This window comes from Penicillium riverlandense (assembly GCF_028828495.1).
Source record: "Penicillium riverlandense strain IBT 135883 chromosome Unknown utg000009l_segment0_segment0, whole genome shotgun sequence".
In the NCBI taxonomy this organism is placed as follows: domain Eukaryota; kingdom Fungi; phylum Ascomycota; class Eurotiomycetes; order Eurotiales; family Aspergillaceae; genus Penicillium; species Penicillium riverlandense.
The window spans coordinates 700,764-720,772 of NW_026643200.1; the positions used below are offsets into that span (position 1 = coordinate 700,764).

A 20,009-nucleotide genomic window follows, 5' to 3' on the forward strand; every position below is an offset into this window, starting at 1 on the left:
CGAACCGATGTGCGCGGGAGGAAAACGAGACAGGCGCGTGTTGATATCGACACCTGAGGCACGAATGGTATCTTAAGTAAGGCACTCGCTTTCTTCCATTCTAGTACAACATATTCTGCTCTCCTCGACCTCATCTTTTTTTCTGTCATCAATATGGACTTGGAGGATTTTCCCAACATGCCAGACGCCTCGAAACATGCCGACTTCATGAAACAGGCATTGCGAATGGTACGTGCTTCCCATTCTTTCCTTCGGCGGATGGCTCATTGCTCTTGCAGGGCGAGAAAGCACTCCAGTCCGGCGAAACCCCGGTGGGATGCGTGCTGGTCTACAACGACCAGGTTGTAGCGTGGGGCATGAACGACACCAACCGATCCTTGAACGTAAGAAATCCGCGTATTTCACTGCTACAGCGACTCAACTCGTTCCAGGGAACCAGGCATGCCGAGTTTCTCGCCATTGCAGAGATGCTCCAAACGTACCCTAGGTCGGCATTGGCCTCCGCCGACCTCTACGTGACCGTCGAGCCGTGTGTGATGTGTGCCTCGGCGCTGAAGCAGTACCGCATCCGCCGGGTGTATTTCGGCTGTGCCAATGAGCGGTTTGGCGGCACCGGCGGTGTGCTCCCCTTGCATTCAGAGTCTGTCTCTGTCGTTCAATTCAAAAGAATCGAATCATGGGCTGACCGGGAAATGCAGTCCATCGATTGACCCTCCATATCCGGTGTTCGGGGGTCTCTTTCAGAAAGAAGCCATCATGCTGCTCCGACGTTTCTACATACAAGAGAATGAGAAAGGTATGTGAAGCGCCATAGAGATACAACCAGTTGCTCATGTCCCAGCAGCACCCAATCCCCGACCCAAGAAGAATCGTGAGTTGAATACTAGATTCGAGGATGACGAAACCATTCTGCCAGCGTGAGAGGTGCTGGGTTTTATTCTACTGGATGCATTGTACTATACCCCCACGGCGACCTGGTCCGTTGTTTTCTCGCAGGGAATCGAACAAAAGATTTATCTTTATCAATTGCAATTGCGCCCTAGGAAATAAAAATCAAACACAAAGTAAAATATGTGTACAAGCCTGCAAGAAAACACCGAGTCAGCCGTGAATGGTGCTTTCCAATTTTTCCAGGCTTCAGGAAGACCCCTTGGCCAGACGCTCTGCCTCTAGCTCCCGCTCAGCTTGCTGGTAATATTTTGCCGTGTCGATACCGTGCTATGACAATATTAGTATCATCACCACAGCCACCTGAATCCACAAAGCTTACCTGGTCGTGGTTGACAAGGTTGAACCACGGGATGATGTGGACGAACAACTCCGAGTACCGGGAGTTGCGAGCGGCCACACCCTGGAGGTAGGAGGACACGCTCGAGGTGCCGTACAGGGGCTGACCCTTCTTGACCTTATCAACCATCTCACGCATATCCCTCTCGACCTCGCGCGAGTTCTCGGTGAACCCGTAAAAGCGTTCTAAAGACAGCGGTGAGCCGGGAAATCCGTCAAAGTGGGAACCGAACTGAGAACACATACGAGTAGATCGCTGATAGAAGATGTGAAGGCCACCAATCAAACCAATGGCCGTTGCCAGTCGCATGACCGGCGGGAACCCCCGCGGCCGACGTAGGATGGGCTCACTCGCTCCATGACCCAGAAAGCAATGGGAGAAACGGAGGCCATGCCACCGGCCACGGCATAATCGGAAGGCCGGGCATATCCGAAGACCCGTCGCAGATGCCTAGAGGAAGTGTTGGTGAGTGTTCAAGCACGGGGGTGGGAGTATGATAGCGCATACGGATCGGAGTCAATCAACTGGAGGGAGGCGGTTAGTGAGGCTCAGTGTAGCGAGGAAGAGACAACATACAGGATAATCCGTATTGGCCCGCTTGGGCGGCACAATTGCTTGCTCGGAAGCCATGACGGGGAGGAGGGGGAGGTTTGCGGGAAACAGCAGACTAAAGCGGAGGGAGACGAAAGAGAGAGAGACAAGAGGTGTGTGATTGGCGCGCTAGCCCGGATGGGGACGATGGGATTAGGTCAGCAGTTGGTGCCTGAGGTGGACAGGGAGCATCACGAGATCGCGTCAACACGCGTGTTTAACTATCTTCCTACTCACCGTACCAACCTTGGCAGAGGCAATGTCTCCAGAACCAACAGCAGACGACCTCAACGATCTCTTTAATTATGATATTGGCCTCGATGAGGTCGTTCCAGACACCACTGCCGCCAACAACGCGTCCAACCCTCCGGCACCGGGAGACTCTGCCGGCCTGGGTCTCGACGAAGAGGTCAAAGTCACCAAGAAAAGACAACCTGTCGCCAAACTAGACGAAGCTCGGTGAGTACGGTCCCCATCTGGCAAGATTCGCAGGGATGGCTGACACTTTCGCTAGTCTGCTCTCACAGCCCGGCATCCCAAAGCTGCGACGCACCGCCAAGCAGAAACTGCGATTCAAAGGCAAAGGCCACGAGGTTTGTCTCGATCTATTTGGCGGAAAGGATGTCAATGACTGACCTGAGAGCACGACAACAGTTTTCGGATGCGGCCCGCCTTCTGAACTTCTACCAACTCTGGCTGGATGACCTATTCCCAAAAGCGAAATTCGCCGATGGCCTGGCGATGATTGAAAAGCTGGGCCATTCCAAGCGCATACAAACCATGCGACGGGAATGGATCAATGAAGAGAAGTTGAAGTTGTTTGATCCCTCCGACGACGCGCCACAGGCCTCGATTCCCATCGCAGACCAACCTGCCAACATCGCTCCAGCAGACCAGAATGATGCCTTGCTCCCTGCCTCAACCAAACGGCCAACGCCCCGTGAACAAGAGTCTGACGGTCAGGATTTGTTCTTCTCCGATAATGCGGACGCAGTACCTACCGTCAGCCATCCCGAGCCTGAAGATGATCTCGATGATATTCTAAGGGAACAAGATGAAGAGAGTCCCGCCGATGCTGGTGGACTATCGAGGGCACCGGGGAGAAGTGTGGATGACTTTGACGCGGAATATGAAGCCATGGAGGAGCTGGGAATGTAGTGCTTACTATAACCATAATGACCTTTTGACGATAGCAATGATATACACCATTCCGTGCAACTCGATTATTGTTCGTACTTGGAGAAGTGGTATTCATGGTGTCACGGAGGATGACGAATAAAAACACGCTGGTTGAAAGGAAACTAATTCTACATGCTGGAGACGCGGAGTTTGTCGAGGAAAAAACAAGACTGGCTCTGAAGGCAAACCGAGATCAAAGAATAAATGGTAGAGAACATGAAAAAATTGGCGTGCGCACGGCACTCAAGGCCACGCTCACAAGGTAGCAACTTCGGTGAAGACAGAGAACTGGCCACCAGCACCAGCCCAATTCAGCTTCTTGCCGCGAGTGGCCGTGTTGTCAATGACGGTGGCCACTTCGATATCATCCTGGGTGCCCTGGCCGGTCTGATACGTGGCCGAGAATCCCCAGGACCAGGCACGGCCGTCCGCATCAATAGCGAGCGAATGGTCCGAGGCGGCCGCAACCACCTTGGCCTTGATGCCAGGGATGGGGGTGGGCTCGATCAGAATGCGCGGGCGGTTGCGTTCATCCTTGATGACCGCATCGTCGGGGAGTGCATCGACCTTCAAGCCACTCTGGTAACCATCCAGGCGGCCCCAAACCAGACACTCACCCTCGGTGGTGCGCGCAATGGAATGGTGAGAACCGCCGGAAATCTGCTCCACGTTTCGGCCCGAGAGTGCCTTGACAACGGTCGGGTGCACAATAGCCGCCTCACTCTCGCCAGCGCCCTCACGGATGGCGGTTGCACCAAAGCTGTTGAGTCCCCAGGCATAAACCTTGCCGGATGTGTGGACGGCGAAGGCGTGGTAGGATCCACAGCCGATGTGCACGATGTTCTTGGGAAGGCCGAACTCCCGCGGTTGCAGGCCATTCAGCTTGTTGCGTTCCACAATCCGGCGGCCTAGCTGGTTCTGCTGCCCAGAGCCCCAGGAGAGGACGCCTCCCTTGTCGTTTAGGGCGAGAACATGGTTGGCACCACAGGCCAAGTGCTTAATCTTCTTGAGAGCGGGGATCAGAACCGGCGTTTTCTGGACCTGATGAGTCGCGTCAAACCCCAGGATTCCATCATTGCTCTAGGATATTACACGTTAGGACTAGAATGTCATGCAAAGTGGGACCCGTAGGACTTACCCGGAAGGTACCCCAACCAAAGACCTGGCCATCATCCGTAACAGCGAAGCTCGAGCTGTCAGCCGCAGCGACCTCGACGAAGACCGTACCCTTGGGGAAGGCTTCCGAGGGGATAGCGGTCGGTGTAGATTCGCGGGGGTTCAGCCCGCTGTCATCGTCGTCCGAATCCGAGTCACTATTGTCGTCAATCTCCTTGTAACCACCCTCCCAAGCGGTGTCCCGTCCCAGCGCACCCTGGTCGTTGACCCCCCAGGTGAGGATTTTGTTGTCGTGCGTGAGGGCAATGCAGTGCATGCCACCGACGGCGAGCTGCACGACGCCAACCTGTGCCGCAGAGAGAAGCTGATTGAGACGCGGGCGCTTGACGTCGATGACATTCTTCGCGGCGCCCAGACCAAGCTCACCGGAGCTACCTTCACCACAGACGAAGACATTCAAGCGATCCTTGGGAGCTTCATTGATGACGACCTTCGGCTTGGGCTCGCGCAGCTGGGTAACACGCGCCTTCTTGAGCTCGCGCGGCTTCTCCTCGACGGCTTCGGCCTTGCGCTTCTTCGAGGTCGAAGACATTTCCTTCGTGGAGGGCTTGGTAGTACGCGGCTTGGTGATTTTGGGCACAGTCTTGGATTCTGTTGTGGCGGTCTTGCGGCCGCGAGAGGTAGTGGTGGCCGTGGTAGACTTGGAGATCACCGTAGCCTTGGCCGCAGCCTTCTTGGGCGCGGCAGAAGCCTTCTTAGGGGGCATAGTCAATGGGAAGGAAAAAGAAGGAGCGAGAGGAAAAAATCCGGTGAGGAATGTTAGGAGAGAGGAAAGGAAGAACAAGAGGTGTGAAAGGGGAAAGAGAGCGACGCGTCGGGAGGGAGAAAAAAATCCAGCATTCTGACGGGCCTGGTTTTCTTTGTTTGTTTCACCCATTCATTCATCATTCATCATCTCTTCGGTCACTACTATCCTTTCAGCCACTATACTCAGGTATGTGCTACTATAGTCATTAATTATTACCAAGGCACTACTACTCGTCTGGTCGCACCCGTCCACACATCACCACATCCTGTCCTAATGTCGTCCACCGCACCTGCTGAGGCCGGAGCGCCGCGCTGGGCTGTCCGTCCTCGTTGCGTTTCGAATCGGGACTGACGCTCACTCCGCCGCGCCCAAGATAGGTAGGCGCCACGGTCACAATCAGCGAGTCCACAAAGCTGGTATACTCCGGGTTGAGCAGCTCGCTCAGCACTGTGCCACCGCCCTCGATCATGACGCTTTTGATGCCCTCGAGCGCCAGCGCCCGGAGGATGGCTTCCCAGCGGAGACGCCAGCCCTCGTTGTATTCCACAATGCGAAGATAGTCGCCCCCGTAGTCCTTGAGCATCATCACCCTCTCCGGCGGGACCTGAGCCGCGGGGGAGATGACAATCCAGGGAGCTTTGCCTTTCCCCTCCACGGCGGTTCGGAGCACGCGACATTCGCGATGGACTGGCCACCGTCCCATGGGATCAATTATCACTGGCCGTGGCTGCCACATGCGTCCTAGTCCTCCATACCCCCCGGCTCCGTCCAGACGGCAGTTCAGCCCTGGATCGTCCGCCAGCACGGTGCCCACTCCCACGAGGATCGCGTCATGGCGTGAGCGTAGATAGTGCGTCATCAGCTTGGACTCGGGCCCCGAGAGGACCGTCTGCATGCCAGGCTGGAGCGAGATCATAGAGTCCATCGATGCGGCGTACGTTAATGTGACCTGCGGCAGTTGGCGCGGCTGGTCATGTTTGGGAAGATAGGGGTCCAGGAACTCCAAAGGAAACTGGGGAAAGGCCAGGGCACCCGGTGCAGTTTGGGGTGCTGTCGGTCTCGCTGGTCGTTCCTGAACACCATCGGCTTTCCGAGACTTGACGATTCCGTATCCCTTCTGGTATTCATAGCCCTCGTGTGCAGCGAGCTTGGCATCAGGGTTTTGTAGGCGCCATTTGGCGGAGACATTGCGCACATCAGTCACAGTGAGAAACCTCCCGCCGGCCTCCGCGAGCTCGTCGGGTTCTTCCTGGAGTTTGGTGTAGATAGACGACGGCAGATAGCCTTTGACCGACTCCTTCCGGGCATATTCCATGACTCCCGAGTTACGCTTCACTCGGTCGAGGTGGTCGAGGTCGTGCGAATGGACATTGTTGCTGCCGGGGGTGCGGGCAATGGTGACGGTCGAGTATGCGCCTTCGGACCGGACCACTTTGATTTGGAAGTTGCATAGGCCCCCCTCCCGAACGCGCTTCTTCCGTGGACGCTTGCCTTCAGGCAGTGGCCGGCTTTCTGATGGACGGTGCGTCGGGCGCCGCAGGCGACACATATAGTAGTCCGTGGTGCAATGGCCTTCCTTGCTGGAATTTGACCTCTGCTTGACCCAGACATTGTCAATAAAGGGCCAGTAGGTCTCGAACTCGCTCATGCTAATCTCAATCGGGTCCTTGCACTCAAACAAGACTCTTCGTATGCGCGAAAGGTTTGGGGGGTTGCTGAAGAGGCTGGGGTTGTTCCCCGCCCCAGGAGCGCTCCGGTTGTTGTCCGGGTTGTCGCTATGGGCTTGTGTGCTGGCCTCGTGTGGCTCTTCTGATGGATCTTGTTTTGCAAGAGCATTGGTCAAGTTTATTGGAGGCGTCGTGTTCTCGGCATTGGGCAGGTCCTCGTCCATCGCATCTGAAGCGGGGGGATGCACCGGATCGGCACCTCGGTCTGCGCTGTCCAGCCCATCTTCTGTTTGTCTGGCATCTTCGGTAGGCGTAGGATCTAGTTCACTGTCGGGGGCCATTGCTGGGGGGCTCAAGGCCAGCGCATCGGAGGCATGGTTCATCATGTGAGCCGCAATGGGTGGCGGTGTGCACCGATATCCGTGAGACCCATGCAGCGGTGAGGTCGAATCTTTAGGGTCTCGCTTGGTCGAGAACGAATGGAGCACGCGAACCGTCGACGCGACAGTCACTTCATGGTGGAGCGCATGAGTCGCAAGCAGAGCGTGGGAGTTGAGGAAGAAGAGAACCCGCGACAGACCCGCTCGGGAGCCTTGGCGTTCGTCTAAGAATATATAGTTCAGGATCCAAACAAGAGGTAATCTACAGTAACTACAACAATACATAGTAAATAAAGCACCAATTCCTACTAGCAATGCAAGTCACCCCGGTTGATTATGAGACTATCTCTGTATTACCGTTCTACAAAGCTCCCTCACTAATAAGCTCCAATGTCCGCACCAGCCCGAGCAAGAGTCTCGTAGACCCGAGGCGGCAACTTGTACTTCACCATGCCCGAGAAGATCATCAGATCCTTCGCCGACACCAGCAGGTTCTCCGCCATACCTTGTCGCGTCTCATTGTCATACTGCCCGGAGTTCTGACGTTCGCGCTCATGGCCGATGCAGGTAATGCTCCACATGATGACATGCCCGATGTTGCGCGAGATGATGGGAGGGAAGGACGAGAAGGCCTGTGCGGCGCTGCGGATATACGGGACAGACCCGTGAGCTTGCAGCGGAAGAACGTTCAGCTGATTGATAGCCTACGCAAAGTGCGGTTAGCAGGAGAAAAGAACCAAGGGGCTGTTGTACCTACATCGAGTGCCACCGTCCAACGCCCGGCTTCAACGAGAATCTTGGCTTCCATCAGGCGAAGAAGCAGCCCGCAGGCATCCCGGTTCATCTGTCGGATCTGTTGCCAATATAGTGTGTTTGAATTGTAGAGGCTGATCATGTTCTTCGCCAAGACGACCGGGTCATCTACGGCCGTCAAGCTGAGACTGCTGCCAGGATCAGGGGTGCCTGCATGTGCGGCCTGACCATCCTGACCCTGCTCGACTCGCGGACGAAGAGGCTGCAGCTTCGGCAGAACACCCCCTAGTTCGACCGCAATCGCATCTGACAGAGCCCGGTTGATGATATCAATGACGCGGTCGTAATCCTCGGCCAGGTGGTACAGAAGAACGGCATCGGTGATCAAACCCTTGTCGTCGGCCACTGCCGCCGCCTGGACCGTGATGGTTTTGAGGAATTCCTGCTGGTCTTCCAGATTGATTAAGTCGAGGCGCTGCTCGATCACACCCTTGATTCTGGTACCGTCAGCCCGGATGTCACCGAGCAGCTTGGCGAAATCTCTGGTCTCCAAGATGAATTCGCGCAACGCTTCGTGACAGACTGAGGCCTGAGACTTGCCCAGCGAGCCTGGGAGGTCCGCATTGAGACAGATCAAGGTGAAGTAATCAATGGCGGCCTCAACAAATCCAGTGCGGAATTCGCGGGTGTACTGTGTAATGAGGTACCCAAAATTGATCTGGGGATACTGTTTCACAGTGAAGGATACTGCAGCGAGGCACTGTATTAGTAAAAACCAATGGAGGAAATGGGGAGCCTAGCTTACAGATCTCCTCTCCAGACGTGTAGAAGTCGGATACACGCAAAAGACCATAATACCCTAACGCAATGGCAAAATGCACCGCAGTGACCGGCGAATAGGTGCCCAGATAGGCCACGGCTTGCTCGAACATTCCCCCCAGGATTTGGAGAAGGAAGAAAGTTCCATAGCCACCCGGCCCTTCTTGGCCCTTGGTGAAGACGCGTTGTCCGATCTCAGTGATGTCGGTCTGAATATCTTCCAGCCCAAAAACATCACCCGCCACCTCTTCCGCGCGATCGTCTTCTCGAGCAAGGCTGAACTGCAGCCACATCCAATCCTCCACACTTTGATTGATGCCCTCCAAGCGACGGCGGGAGAGATCACAGCGGCCAATGATCTTGTAACAGGCCATCCGATAGGGGTCGACAGTGTTGTCAGGCGCATTCCGCGAACGTTGCTGATACTCGCCATTGATCTTCTGCTGCAAGTCGCGTGGCAGGCGTCTGTTCTGCGCATAGGTGGTCATGTATGTTACGAACTTATGATCCAGAGAGCGGAAACCGGGGTCCTGGCTGACATATTCCGCCGCTTCGGTGATGAATCCACATCGCAGAAGGTAGAAAATCAGGATCCAGCAGTAGTCTTGACCAACCATCTGGAGTTCGGTCCCATCTGGCGCCAAATCCTTCCTGGCTGCCCGAAGGCGAATGTAGCCGCGGATCTTGTTGATCACGCTGGGAATGCCGCCCAGCTGTGCCTCACGCGGATTCTTGGCGATGACATTCTCGACCTCGTTATAGAACAGATTCTCAAGGAATCCCTTTGACCCTTCGAGAATCTGCTTCCGGAGATTGATGGCCCTGCGGGATTTGACTGATTCTTCCAAGTAGTCATCGGCATACTGTCGCTCCCGTACAGCACCCGGGTCAGACGGACTAGAAATGCTTGCATTCTCACGGACGACTCGAATGAGGGCTCCATATGCATCGACCAATTGTCGAGGAGCCTGGGTAAGAAATTATCAGTTGGAATAAAATCAAACACGATCAAAGTGTTATAACTTACATCGCCACCCGTGCGTTTTTCGACATCTGCGAACTCATGAAGGATGGGATAGATCTGCTTCTGTAGTCTGACGGTGTTTAGCTGTTGGACCTTCTCGGCATAGTGACCCATCTTCTCTCGCAAGAACCGGAGGTCCGCTGAGTGGACAGTGGTTCCTTCATTGCGCTCGGCCGGATCCTCAAATAGCTGACGGCTTGCTAATCCCGCCCCGGGTGTCCCAATCACCGATTTCTCGAGGCCAGAGCGTCCGAAAACGCTCCTACGAGACGCGGCGGTGGGACCATGAGCGGAACTGGAGCCCGTCAGCTTGGACTGTCGTGTAGACCGTCCAAAAGCACCGCGCGCGGTGGCCTTCAGGTCCCCACCAGCATCTTTCTGGGAGAGACCAAAATGATGGAAAATCTTCTGACGCTGGTCTTCCCAGTCCATATCCACCTTCTCTTCTAGGAATGCGTCAAAATCTCTCTGAGACCGGGCTAAGCTCTCCGCAATCATGACTTGGCGGCCACGCTGCTGAATGTTGCGCAGAAACCTCTGGTTATCCGGGTCAAAGCTGTCCTGTTCTTTCGCTGCCGCAGCGGAGATGGATGCCTGCGGATCCAGAGACTTGAGGTCGCGCAAGGCCCGTCCTGGGGAGATCCCAGAAGCCGCAAGGAGGTAGTGGCTGCAATAACAGCAGAGTTAGCTTAAATATTGCCCCAAAAAATACAAGAAGGATTCGACTTACGCCTTGCTAGCCGTGCCCGCCTGCTGGGTATCCTTCTGTCCTGCGGTGCCAAGCTCTCTCGCTTTTCTCCGAATGTCATCCAGACCCAACTGGAGGCTGGGGATCTCGTCAAAGTTGCCATTTTGACCAGTCGCAGACAGCGGACGCTTTTTGCCCCGCTCCAACAGGCTGTTGAAGAATGCAGGCTGCGTTGCCTGGGTAGAAGCCCGACCCTGCGCCTGTCCATCGGTGGCCGGCTGTTGGGACTGGCCGAGAATAGAAGATTGGGCTGGCTGTTGCTGAGCTTGGGATTGCCCTCCAAATAGCGACGAGGGTTGGGCCGGTTGCTGCTGGGCCTGAGATTGTCCCCCGAACAGAGAAGAGGTCTGGGTTGGCTGTTGCTGGGTCTGGGATGGACCAAAGAGTGAAGAAGTCTGGGCACCCTGTGTAGGCGCAGTCGATTGAGTGCCCAAGCCCAGTGTCGGCCTGTTGGTTGAGAACAGGCTTGGTGCTTGGGCGGTTGTGGCCGCCCCAAGACCACTCCCTCCGAAGAGAGAGCCCGTGTTGGAGGTCATGGACGAGGAGGATGTGGCAGCTGGGCCGAGAAGAAGAACGAAGATACGCGCGACGTGAGGGATGATGGGGACTAAGAGCCGAGAAAAGAAGCAAAGGTGAATTGGGGAAGCCGCAGCCAGTTCGCGATAAACAATTGCACCAGCTCCGGACTATCGATGATCCGACCATCTTTTTTGCCCAATCGATCCTTTCTAGCTTTCGTGCTTCTTTCTTGCTTTTCGTCAATAATCATCCTCGGTTCATGCCTACCTTCCAATCCAAGACGTATCGCCGGGCGACCACGGCCTCATCCTCCCTTGGAGAAAAGCTAGGCGCCTTCTACCGCGCCCGGCTGGCCCGGCACCCATTTCTTCTGTTCGGGTTCCCGTTTATCGCGATCATCGTCGCCGGTTCCTTCGCCTTGACCCCCGCCGCGGCAGTGCGCTATGAGCGCTACGATCGCAAAGTCAAACAACTCAGCCAGGCAGAAGCAATGGATCTGGGCCTGAAGGGGTCGGACGGGGAAGAGGGAATCAAGCGGAACCCCCGAAGGCGCATTGTCGGGGACGAGAAAGAGGAATACTACGTATGTTCTACCGACTGTCGGGGGAAAGATGCTAATGGAGGGGATGTTGACAGCGGCTCATGGCCAAGGACCTGGACAGTTGGGAGCAGAAACGGGTGCAGCGATTCCAGGGCGAACCGGACGGGCGGCTGTAGGTGGTGACGATGATGATATATATGTACACGACCGACCAGAAATAGAGACACCGCCTGCAGGCCACTACGCGGTCCCTATGTAGTTAGTAACTATAAGGTAGAATCGTCCATCGTAGCAGGGACTCCCTAGGCACCTACGTCATTGCTGCTTCTAGAAACGCTCCACAATTACTCAGCCGTGATATCAGCGTTCATCCCCCACACTGACTACTGGTCGCCTCTTCTCGCCCCGAGTCAGTCAGTCCGTCCCTACGTCAGGTCAGACGCCTGCATCGGGTCCTCTTCCCCAGGCCTAGCCTATTCCTCGCCACCGTCACCAGCTGACCCTTTTACTGCCTCCTCCTTCCTTCCTGCCCTCTTTGTTTCTCATCTTTTCACCATATGCCATTAATCTCATCCTTCATCTCGTCCTGAAAAAATTTCCACCCTGTTCGTCCATCCCAGCTCAATTGATCCAGGATATGACCCGTCGTGAGGCAGTCTGATCCCGTCTTGCTTCCCCTCCAGCTAGCTGCATTCAGAGCGGCTGCCCGCTCGTTTGCCATGACGGGCCCTGGGCATTCGCCCTCTTCCTCGTGGGTACAGAGTGCGCATCGTCGGGATGGCAGTGCAACGCACGCCCTGCACTTCCCTACCGGACACCCCGGCTTGTCTCCGTCCAACCCCGGCATCCTCTCTGCCGGGTCCTATGCCGACCAGAGTCCCAACTACTTCGGCATCATGGTGGAAAACTCGAGCAACCCCCCAGCTTCTAGCCCAGGACCCCATACGCAGAAAAATTGGGGCTCATTACCGCCCACGCAGTCCTCACTGCCAAGTCCAAAACTGCAATTGTACCCTCAGAACACCGTTTCCGAGGGCCTGGTGAACCTTCTAAAGACCGAGTCCGAACCCGATAAAAGACGCAGGGAGTCCGTCATTCAGCACCGCTCATCCCTCAGTGGATCGCAAGCACCATTTGGCCGTGGCGTGCCTTCACACACCCCAGAGATAGAAGATCCAGGTATCAGTTACCCGCAAGACCGACATTTTGCAGGGCCCAGCTCGAGGAGAAAGCTTTCTTCATCACATGGTATGTCCTTTCTATCTGAGAGAGTCGGTGCATTGCTAATCCAGTTGCAATACTGTCAGCGTCGGCATCGCATTCATCTTCAACATCAAGGGAGTTTTGGATATCTTCGGACAGATGCGCGGAACTATTACAGTCATCCCAGCAAGAGACCTTATTGCTGGATGTCCGCCCGTACGCTCATTATGCGCAGGGCAGCATTAGAGGATCACTGAATCTGTGTATTCCCACCACGCTACTCAAGCGCCGCTCATTTGGCACTCAAAAACTCGAGGGAACCTTCACCGACGACGCCGATAAACAGAACTTCGCTCGATGGAGAGAGTGCAGCGCCATAATTGTTTACGACTCCTCCACGACGGATGTCAAGGATGCGGTACCTCTTCTGAACGTGCTCAGCAAGTTCCAGGCAGAAGAATGGCAGGGCAGAGGTTTGATTCTTCGCGGTGGCTTCAAAGATTTTTCAAACCGGTTCCCACACTTGACTCAACAACCCTCACCACAACCGCAGGCGGCCTTATCCAACCAGAATACTCTTCCGAATAGCCTCAACATCCGATCGGTGGCACCTGTTGTTGGCGGGTGCGCCCTCCCAGAATCATCCTCGGCCGTGACCCCATTTTTCGGAAACATTCGACAAAACATGGATCTTCTCGGCGGAGTTGGCCAAGTCCCTCTCCGGCAGCCTGATCACTTGACCGAGGAAAAACGACAGTCACTCCCTGCGTGGTTGCAAGATACTTCGGATCCAAAGGATGAGGGGCATCTTGTTTCGGAGAGATTTTTGGATTTGGAGAAAAGGGAGCTGGAGCGTATGAAATCGGCGTTGAGCTATGATGGATCATCTAGCTCGACAGGCGGCCCGCCCAAGAAATACCTCGTTGCCGGTATCGAGAAAGGCACGAAAAATCGGTACAACGATATCTATCCCTTTGATCATTCCCGGGTCCGACTTGAGGGGATCCCATCTGGGAGTTGCGACTATGTGAACGCCAACCACATCAAAGCCGAATTTAGCAATCGACGGTATATTGCTACTCAGGCTCCTGTGCCAGACACGTTTAATGTGAGTGCCACCTATCGGTCCCTGTCCCATCTTCTTGCTGCTTACCTTTGCCCCACCAGGACTTTTGGCGTGTGGTATGGGAACAGGATGTCCGACTCCTTGTGTCTCTCACCGCAGAAGTCGAGCGAGGACAGGTGAAGTGCCACCCTTACTGGGACTCTGGGGATTATGGGCCATTCAAGGTCAAGGCCTATTCGGAGCGATATATCCACGTTGAATCCAAGGACCAACCGGTTCATTCTGCTGGGGCTATGCAATCCCCTCGCGACGATGAGACCAACGAAAATCCTGTCATTATCGAGCGACATTTCAGCCTCTGCCACACAGCTTTCCCATTCCAACCATTGCGGGATATCACGCAGCTTCAATATCCCTACTGGCCGGACTTTGGAACGCCGTCACAGCCTAGTCATCTGCTTGAGTTGATCGAGCAGTGCAATAAGGTGATCCGCGCTACCAGCAGCCCCCGCTACAATCGCGATGAAGCAGATCCGAACGGACAACGACCCGTGTTGGTGCATTGCAGCGCAGGCTGCGGGCGAACAGGGACTTTCTGCACCGTCGACAGTGTGTTAGACATGTTGAAACGCCAACGCACGGAAGGTCATAGCGACGGCTCTGAGAATCGCTGGATTGGGGATCGTAATCTTGATCTGATTGCTAAAACTGTTGCCGACTTCCGGAAACAGCGGCCCAGCATGGTGCAGAACCTCAGTCAATTTGTGCTCTGCTATGAGAGCGTTCTCGAATGGGTGGTGTCTCAGGGAAGCATACCCTAGCGAGCCAGTGCTTCACGCGATGATGACGTCGATATACCCGTTCCTATCATGTGCTGGTTATTGCTTCTCTCTCCTCTCTCGGTCTGCATTTGCTGGGCGTTGGCCGTGACTGCTTTCATATTCTCTAATTCGGTAACTAGCGAGGGTCGGCATCTAGAAATACAATATTGAATATACATACCTTGCGAGGCAGACGGGGGTCAATTGGGATGGTCAAAGGACCGTCTTCTCACCGTAGTTATCTGTAGGCCCTTTTTCCGAATGTGTAGATTCCCGCCGATGAAAGGAAGATATTAGCTGCGCCTAGTTGATTTAGTGCTGCCTTCCCAAAACAGACATAGTAGTTCCAAATCTACCTTACATAGTCCATCCTCTCCAGATGTAACGATGTACTCAGAGGGCCGTAAGGTAGGCGCACTACTTTACATAGAGCGTATATAGTTCTGGTCAGCCAGGCTCCACTGCACGGCAACTTCCGCCCCGCCAGGCAGAACTTCCCTGTTTGGTCAATGCGAGCCCCCATACAGTTAGCCAGCTACATATAAATGCTCCCTCCGATCAACGTTGTTTCTCTCATTCCCTTCTCATTCACCCCCCGATGGTCCAACGCCTGACCTTTTAGCACTATGATGCTCCATCTGCCTGTTGAGCTGATCCAGCTCGTGCTCAGCTCCTGTGATACCACTGCCTTCTTCCAGGTAGCGTATGCCTGCCGCACTCTGCTTGAGATAGCGTCCAGCAGCCGTGAAGCCATCCTATATCATCTCCACCACACTCCTGGTGAGACTGGTGACACCCAGAGCCTCACAACAAAGGGACTTTTCGACCTGCTAATGCACCGGGCACATCGGCAACTGTATGGCGCAGAATTCTATGCCGACATCAGAATCTTCACCGTCCAGGGTCTCCAGATAGAGCCGCGAGCATGCTCATTGAACTTTCTCAACCGAGGCCAAGTGATACTGGTTTTCAAACAACATGCACACGCCTACTATTACTATGTTCGACACGGCAATCTGGGCTATCGACGGCGATTTGAATCACCTAGAGAAAAGGAGGGAGCAATTCAAGTTCTTCAAACGTCATTTGATGACAATGCAATCCATGTTCTACACCGATTCAAGCCCTTTGTCAACCAGGAAGATCGAGAGTCCAACCACCCATTTGTGAAACAGGCCCTACACTCCAACGGGGGTCTCTTTATGGCCATCCATGTCTTGGATTCTCCCGTTGTCCACATCTGCGCTTTCCCTGACCATGATGACTATGAGCCTAAGGCTCTGCATGGCTACCGCAGTGGGTTTGCGGTTTCCTGGCAGCATACAAAAAAGGAAGATGTCCATGAAGTTGTCCACTACGACACGAGTGACTCCATCAAACTCCCTACACCTACTCTCCCTGACGATGCCCCAGTAATTAGGACCGTCGGTTCGTTCCGCCCCTCCGGTTCTACCCCTCCGTAAGCAGCTAAACAGTTCTAACCATGCGCTAGATGCCTCGTACGATCCCTGTATTGTCATAGGGTCTGACACAATTGGTGAAAGAGCTGCAGGAATGGAGAATCCAGGACCTGTGGTGAGGCTGACAATCAATGACGGTTCTCAATTGCTGTACCATTACCGCGCCCAGACCTTGTATGGTGGTTTCCAGAACATTGACGATCTTCCATCCTTCGACCAGCCTAAGCCCAAGCTATACAAGAACTCATGCAGCGTGGCATACTCATCCGCCCTCTCTCTTCAGTTTGCAATTGACATCCCATTCTATGCGACTCATGAACAGGGTGATGCAAATCAGGGAACTCTCTGCCACTGGCAATATCTGGCTTTCGGGATCGCCACTCATCGGGTCCAAAACTGGACCGTGGCCTGTGTTCTCAAGTCTGAGTCTTACTGCCGGGCCCAGAATTGTACCCATGCGCTGAATTATGACCGTGGCAGGCGATTTGATGAGTGGACGGTGGTGGCACGGCTGATAGGGTTTCAGCAGGCAGATGTTTCGCATGGATCCCAGGTGGCGGCCTCGAGTTGCGGCACGCGCATTGCTGTCGCAACCTGGAAAACACTGTACATTTGGGCCCTCGAGCCTAATGCTCTGGTGGATGCTGAGGATCGCATTTATCCTTGTTCATGGAAAGATCCCGACTCCGGAGCGATTGAAGTATCACCCGTGATCCTTGATCTCGATGCTGTGTGCTACCAGCTGCGCTTCGGCGACCGGCAAAATGAGTTAATTGTTATCTCTGACCGGGGACTCATAGTCGTGGATGCTGGTCGCAAGGGCAGAGGAGTTCGAAGCATGCACACCCTGCCATATCCGAGCCGTGAATTGAAAGGCGAGGTGTAGAGGGGAAGCGCTTTATGTAGACTAGTGAGGGAATCGACAAATAGCTAAGACGAGTTCACGGAGAAATAAAGTTTCTGATAATTTTGATATACAGCTGCAATGATCGTCCTTCTCATGAAGACCGCTCTTCGCCGCCGCCACCGCCAGACATGGTCAAGAACGTGATGATCAAGAAGACCCACCAATACCTAGACAACAAGTCAGAAGCAAATCATCGGATGGGACAAACACATAGGACTTACTTTTGGAAGAACGTCTTCTCCACGACCTGCTCCGTGTCCTGACCGTAGTCCGGCCCCACCACCACCGGCCGATTTAGGTGCGGCTGGGTTCCCGCTGCATTGGAAACGAGCACAACCTGAGGAGCGGTTGCAGATGCCTTGGCAGCTGCCACAGCGACGTGATAGACCTCGCTATTGGGCCCGAGATGAAGACGGAGGGCAGGTTGGTGCTCGGCAAACGAGGACCCGGAGACTAGGCTACCGACCCATTGTTTGGGGTTCGCGGGGGTGGACGTGTAGAGACCGACCCGAACGAGCTCGTCGCGGTGTTTATCCGAGGGAGGGGTGTACGAGACCAGGTCCGACTGGAGCGACACGGGGTCGTAGGTGACGCGCGCGAGGACGGACGGCGACGCAGCTCCGACGGGCCAGTAGAAGATATCGGTGGAGAGGGAACTGGCGGAGGCAGTGGCCAGTAGGGAAAAGAAGGCGGCGAGGACGGAGATGAGGAGACGCATAGCAGCGTGATTGGGAGGGTAAGTGGTGGTGATGGTGGTGGTGAAGGAGAAACTGCCTGGCGGGAGGAAAAGAGGCTGTTCGGGCGCGAGTTGCCTGGATTGGCCCCAATACCTTCCCGTGACCTCTGGGCAGTACTGGCCGCCCCGCAGATCCACCGGTACCGCTCCCGTACCTACAGACCCCTGTCCATGCTGTCATCGCCCGGTCGCTTTCGTCGTCGGTCCTCTTTTTCTTGTTCCTTGAACTTTTTCTTCCTTTTCCCCTGATTACTACTACGACTCTTATTATTGTCTCTGCTGCTTTACATACATCCCTTCCTGACTCTGCTTGACACCCTTTATTGTATGTATGCCCTCATTTTCCATGTTCTCATCACCTGAATTGACTACTATCCAGTACTAGAGCTGCCGCTCCACCCCCACATCCAACCATGACCTCGTTGCCGTACCGCCGCCCCTCGCGCCAGAGCTCCCGCCAGGCCTCGATCGACCCGCGCGAGGACCTCGAGGTGCATCTGGACCATTACATCGGCATTGATGTAGGAACCGGCAGTGCCCGGGCCTGTATCGTCGACTCCAAGGGCAACATTGTTGGCCTGGCTTCAGAGAACATCGGCCTCTGGCAACCAGAGCACGGCTTCTACGTATGAGTGTCTCATCTGATCTTCAGACACGAGCTAACCGCACCCTCCAGGAACAATCCACGTCTGATATTTGGCGGTGCATCTGCACCTCTGTGCAGCGCGCCATTAGCCAGCATAATGTCAATCCGGACACCGTGCGCGGCATTGGATTCGACGCCACATGCTCCCTGTCGGTCTTCCACACCGACACGGACGAGCCTGTCTCGGTAACGGGGCCGGCCTTTGACTCGGACCGCAACGTCATTCTCTGGCTGGATCACCGCCCGGTAGAAGAGGCCGCCAAGATTAATGCGACCAACCACAACCTGTTGCGCTATGTTGGCGGCAAGATGTCCATTGAGATGGAGATCCCCAAGGTCCTGTGGCTCAAAAACCATATGCCCAAGGAGCTGTTTGACAAGTGCAAGTTCTACGATCTGGCGGATGCTCTGACACACATCGCAACCGGCAACGAGAAGCGCAGCTTCTGCAGTGTGGTTTGCAAGCAAGGGTATGTCCCGGTCGGTGTTGATGGCAGTGTGAAGGGGTGGCAGGAGGATTTCCTGCAGGAGATTGGACTCGGAGATTTGACGGAGGATAACTTCAAGCGCATGGGCGGAGTCAACGGGGTGGTGAGCCTGGTTTCCTTTCATAGCCAAGAGCGGTTTACTAACTTTGATCCCAAATAGAATGGCGATTATCTGAGTGCGGGTGAATTGGTCGGCACGCTGTGCGAGAAGGCAGCGGCCGAGCTCGGTTTGCCGGCCGGGATTGCCATTGGCAGCGGTGTGATTGATGCCTATGCAGGCTGGATCGGGACCGTCGGCGCCAAGGTCAACCTGGGTACGGGCCAGCTCAGTGCAGAGGCGGCCAAGAATGACAAGTCGCAGGCATTCTCCCGACTGGCGGCCGTGGCCGGCACATCGACCTGTCACCTGGCGCTGTCTCCAGACCCAGTTTTCGTGGACGGTGTTTGGGGTCCGTACCGGGACACGATCCTGCCAGGCTTCTGGATGGCTGAAGGTGGACAGTCGGCGACCGGAGAGCTGCTCAAGCATGTGATTGAAACACACCCTGCGTTCAACCAGGCCCTCTCCATCGCCGAGTCGTACCACGCAAACATTTACGAGTATCTAAACGAGCACCTCAAGGAGATGGCACACGACCAGCAAGCCCCGTGCGTGTCGTACCTGGGCCGGCACTTCTTCTTCTACGGCGATCTCTGGGGCAACCGCTCACCCATTGCGGATCCGAACATGACGGGCTCCATCTTCGGTCTGACGAGCGACAAGACCGTTGACGGCCTCGCCATCTACTACTACGCGACACTGGAATTCATTGCTTTGCAAACGAAGCAGATTGTCGAGACTATGAACAAGTCGGGCCACCAGATCACCTCGGTTTTCATGTCGGGCTCGCAATGCCAGAACGACATCCTGGTCAAACTCATTGCGTCGGCCTGTGACATGCCCGTTCTGATCCCGCGATACATCCACGCTGCCGTTTGTCACGGCGCAGCGATGCTGGGAGCCAAGGCCGCCAGCGCCGACTCGCAGGGCAAGACTGAGGATCTGTGGGATATCATGGACCGCATGAGCAAGCCCGGTAAGAAGATAATGCCGACGGACGACGAGAAAGAGAAGGCCCTTCTGCGGGCCAAGTACGAGGTCTTCCTGGAGCAGTGCTTCAAGCAGCTGAAGTACCGGGAGATGGTTGATGAAGCCGTGGGTGCGTGGAAAGCTACGTAGCTGTCCATCATTTTATATAGTTCGAAAGTG

The 20,009-nt window shown here is 55.0% G+C and overlaps 10 protein-coding genes across 10 annotated transcripts; 5 read left to right on the plus strand and 5 right to left on the minus strand.

The window, feature by feature from the left end:
• Window positions 1-153: 153 nt before the first annotated feature.
• Window positions 154-921, plus strand: N7474_010549 (nucleoside deaminase; the record flags this gene model as incomplete). Its single annotated transcript, XM_057201959.1, has 5 exons — window positions 154-228; window positions 279-383; window positions 432-640; window positions 699-796; window positions 842-921. The coding sequence occupies 5 exons, from the start codon at window positions 154-156 to the stop codon at window positions 919-921; spliced, it is 567 nt and encodes a 188-aa protein (XP_057048230.1).
• Window positions 922-1,137: 216 nt separating this feature from the next.
• N7474_010550 (putative NADH-ubiquinone oxidoreductase 21 kDa subunit) lies at window positions 1,138-1,918 on the minus strand (the record flags this gene model as incomplete). The annotated part of the gene is made up of 5 exons (XM_057201960.1): window positions 1,138-1,218; window positions 1,271-1,519; window positions 1,576-1,738; window positions 1,796-1,812; window positions 1,865-1,918. 5 exons carry the CDS (start codon window positions 1,916-1,918, stop codon window positions 1,138-1,140), a joined length of 564 nt encoding a protein of 187 aa, XP_057048231.1.
• Window positions 1,919-2,138: 220 nt separating this feature from the next.
• On the plus strand, window positions 2,139-3,037 carry N7474_010551 (Chromosome segregation in meiosis protein 3; the record flags this gene model as incomplete). Its single annotated transcript, XM_057201961.1, has 3 exons — window positions 2,139-2,338; window positions 2,394-2,472; window positions 2,534-3,037. 3 exons carry the CDS (start codon window positions 2,139-2,141, stop codon window positions 3,035-3,037), a joined length of 783 nt encoding a protein of 260 aa, XP_057048232.1.
• A 276-nt stretch (window positions 3,038-3,313) lies between these two features.
• On the minus strand, window positions 3,314-4,940 carry N7474_010552 (RCC1 domain-containing protein; the record flags this gene model as incomplete). Its single annotated transcript, XM_057201962.1, has 2 exons — window positions 3,314-4,138; window positions 4,197-4,940. 2 exons carry the CDS (start codon window positions 4,938-4,940, stop codon window positions 3,314-3,316), a joined length of 1,569 nt encoding a protein of 522 aa, XP_057048233.1.
• A 268-nt stretch (window positions 4,941-5,208) lies between these two features.
• N7474_010553 (RibD family protein) lies at window positions 5,209-7,314 on the minus strand (the record flags this gene model as incomplete). Its single annotated transcript, XM_057201963.1, has 1 exon — window positions 5,209-7,314. One exon carries the CDS (start codon window positions 7,312-7,314, stop codon window positions 5,209-5,211), a length of 2,106 nt encoding a protein of 701 aa, XP_057048234.1.
• A 92-nt stretch (window positions 7,315-7,406) lies between these two features.
• Window positions 7,407-10,909, minus strand: nic96 (linker nucleoporin NIC96; the record flags this gene model as incomplete). Its single annotated transcript, XM_057201964.1, has 5 exons — window positions 7,407-7,699; window positions 7,783-8,529; window positions 8,588-9,569; window positions 9,629-10,292; window positions 10,356-10,909. The coding sequence occupies 5 exons, from the start codon at window positions 10,907-10,909 to the stop codon at window positions 7,407-7,409; spliced, it is 3,240 nt and encodes a 1,079-aa protein (XP_057048235.1).
• A 242-nt stretch (window positions 10,910-11,151) lies between these two features.
• Window positions 11,152-14,523, plus strand: ptpA (uncharacterized protein; the record flags this gene model as incomplete). The annotated part of the gene is made up of 5 exons (XM_057201965.1): window positions 11,152-11,475; window positions 11,529-11,605; window positions 12,131-12,681; window positions 12,741-13,744; window positions 13,804-14,523. 5 exons carry the CDS (start codon window positions 11,152-11,154, stop codon window positions 14,521-14,523), a joined length of 2,676 nt encoding a protein of 891 aa, XP_057048236.1.
• A 626-nt stretch (window positions 14,524-15,149) lies between these two features.
• Window positions 15,150-16,869, plus strand: N7474_010556 (F-box domain protein; the record flags this gene model as incomplete). Its single annotated transcript, XM_057201966.1, has 2 exons — window positions 15,150-15,951; window positions 16,016-16,869. The coding sequence occupies 2 exons, from the start codon at window positions 15,150-15,152 to the stop codon at window positions 16,867-16,869; spliced, it is 1,656 nt and encodes a 551-aa protein (XP_057048237.1).
• Window positions 16,870-16,981: 112 nt separating this feature from the next.
• N7474_010557 (uncharacterized protein) lies at window positions 16,982-17,608 on the minus strand (the record flags this gene model as incomplete). The annotated part of the gene is made up of 2 exons (XM_057201967.1): window positions 16,982-17,057; window positions 17,112-17,608. The coding sequence occupies 2 exons, from the start codon at window positions 17,606-17,608 to the stop codon at window positions 16,982-16,984; spliced, it is 573 nt and encodes a 190-aa protein (XP_057048238.1).
• A 431-nt stretch (window positions 17,609-18,039) lies between these two features.
• N7474_010558 (FGGY-family carbohydrate kinase) lies at window positions 18,040-19,979 on the plus strand (the record flags this gene model as incomplete). Its single annotated transcript, XM_057201968.1, has 3 exons — window positions 18,040-18,252; window positions 18,303-18,863; window positions 18,921-19,979. The coding sequence occupies 3 exons, from the start codon at window positions 18,040-18,042 to the stop codon at window positions 19,977-19,979; spliced, it is 1,833 nt and encodes a 610-aa protein (XP_057048239.1).
• Window positions 19,980-20,009: the final 30 nt, after the last annotated feature.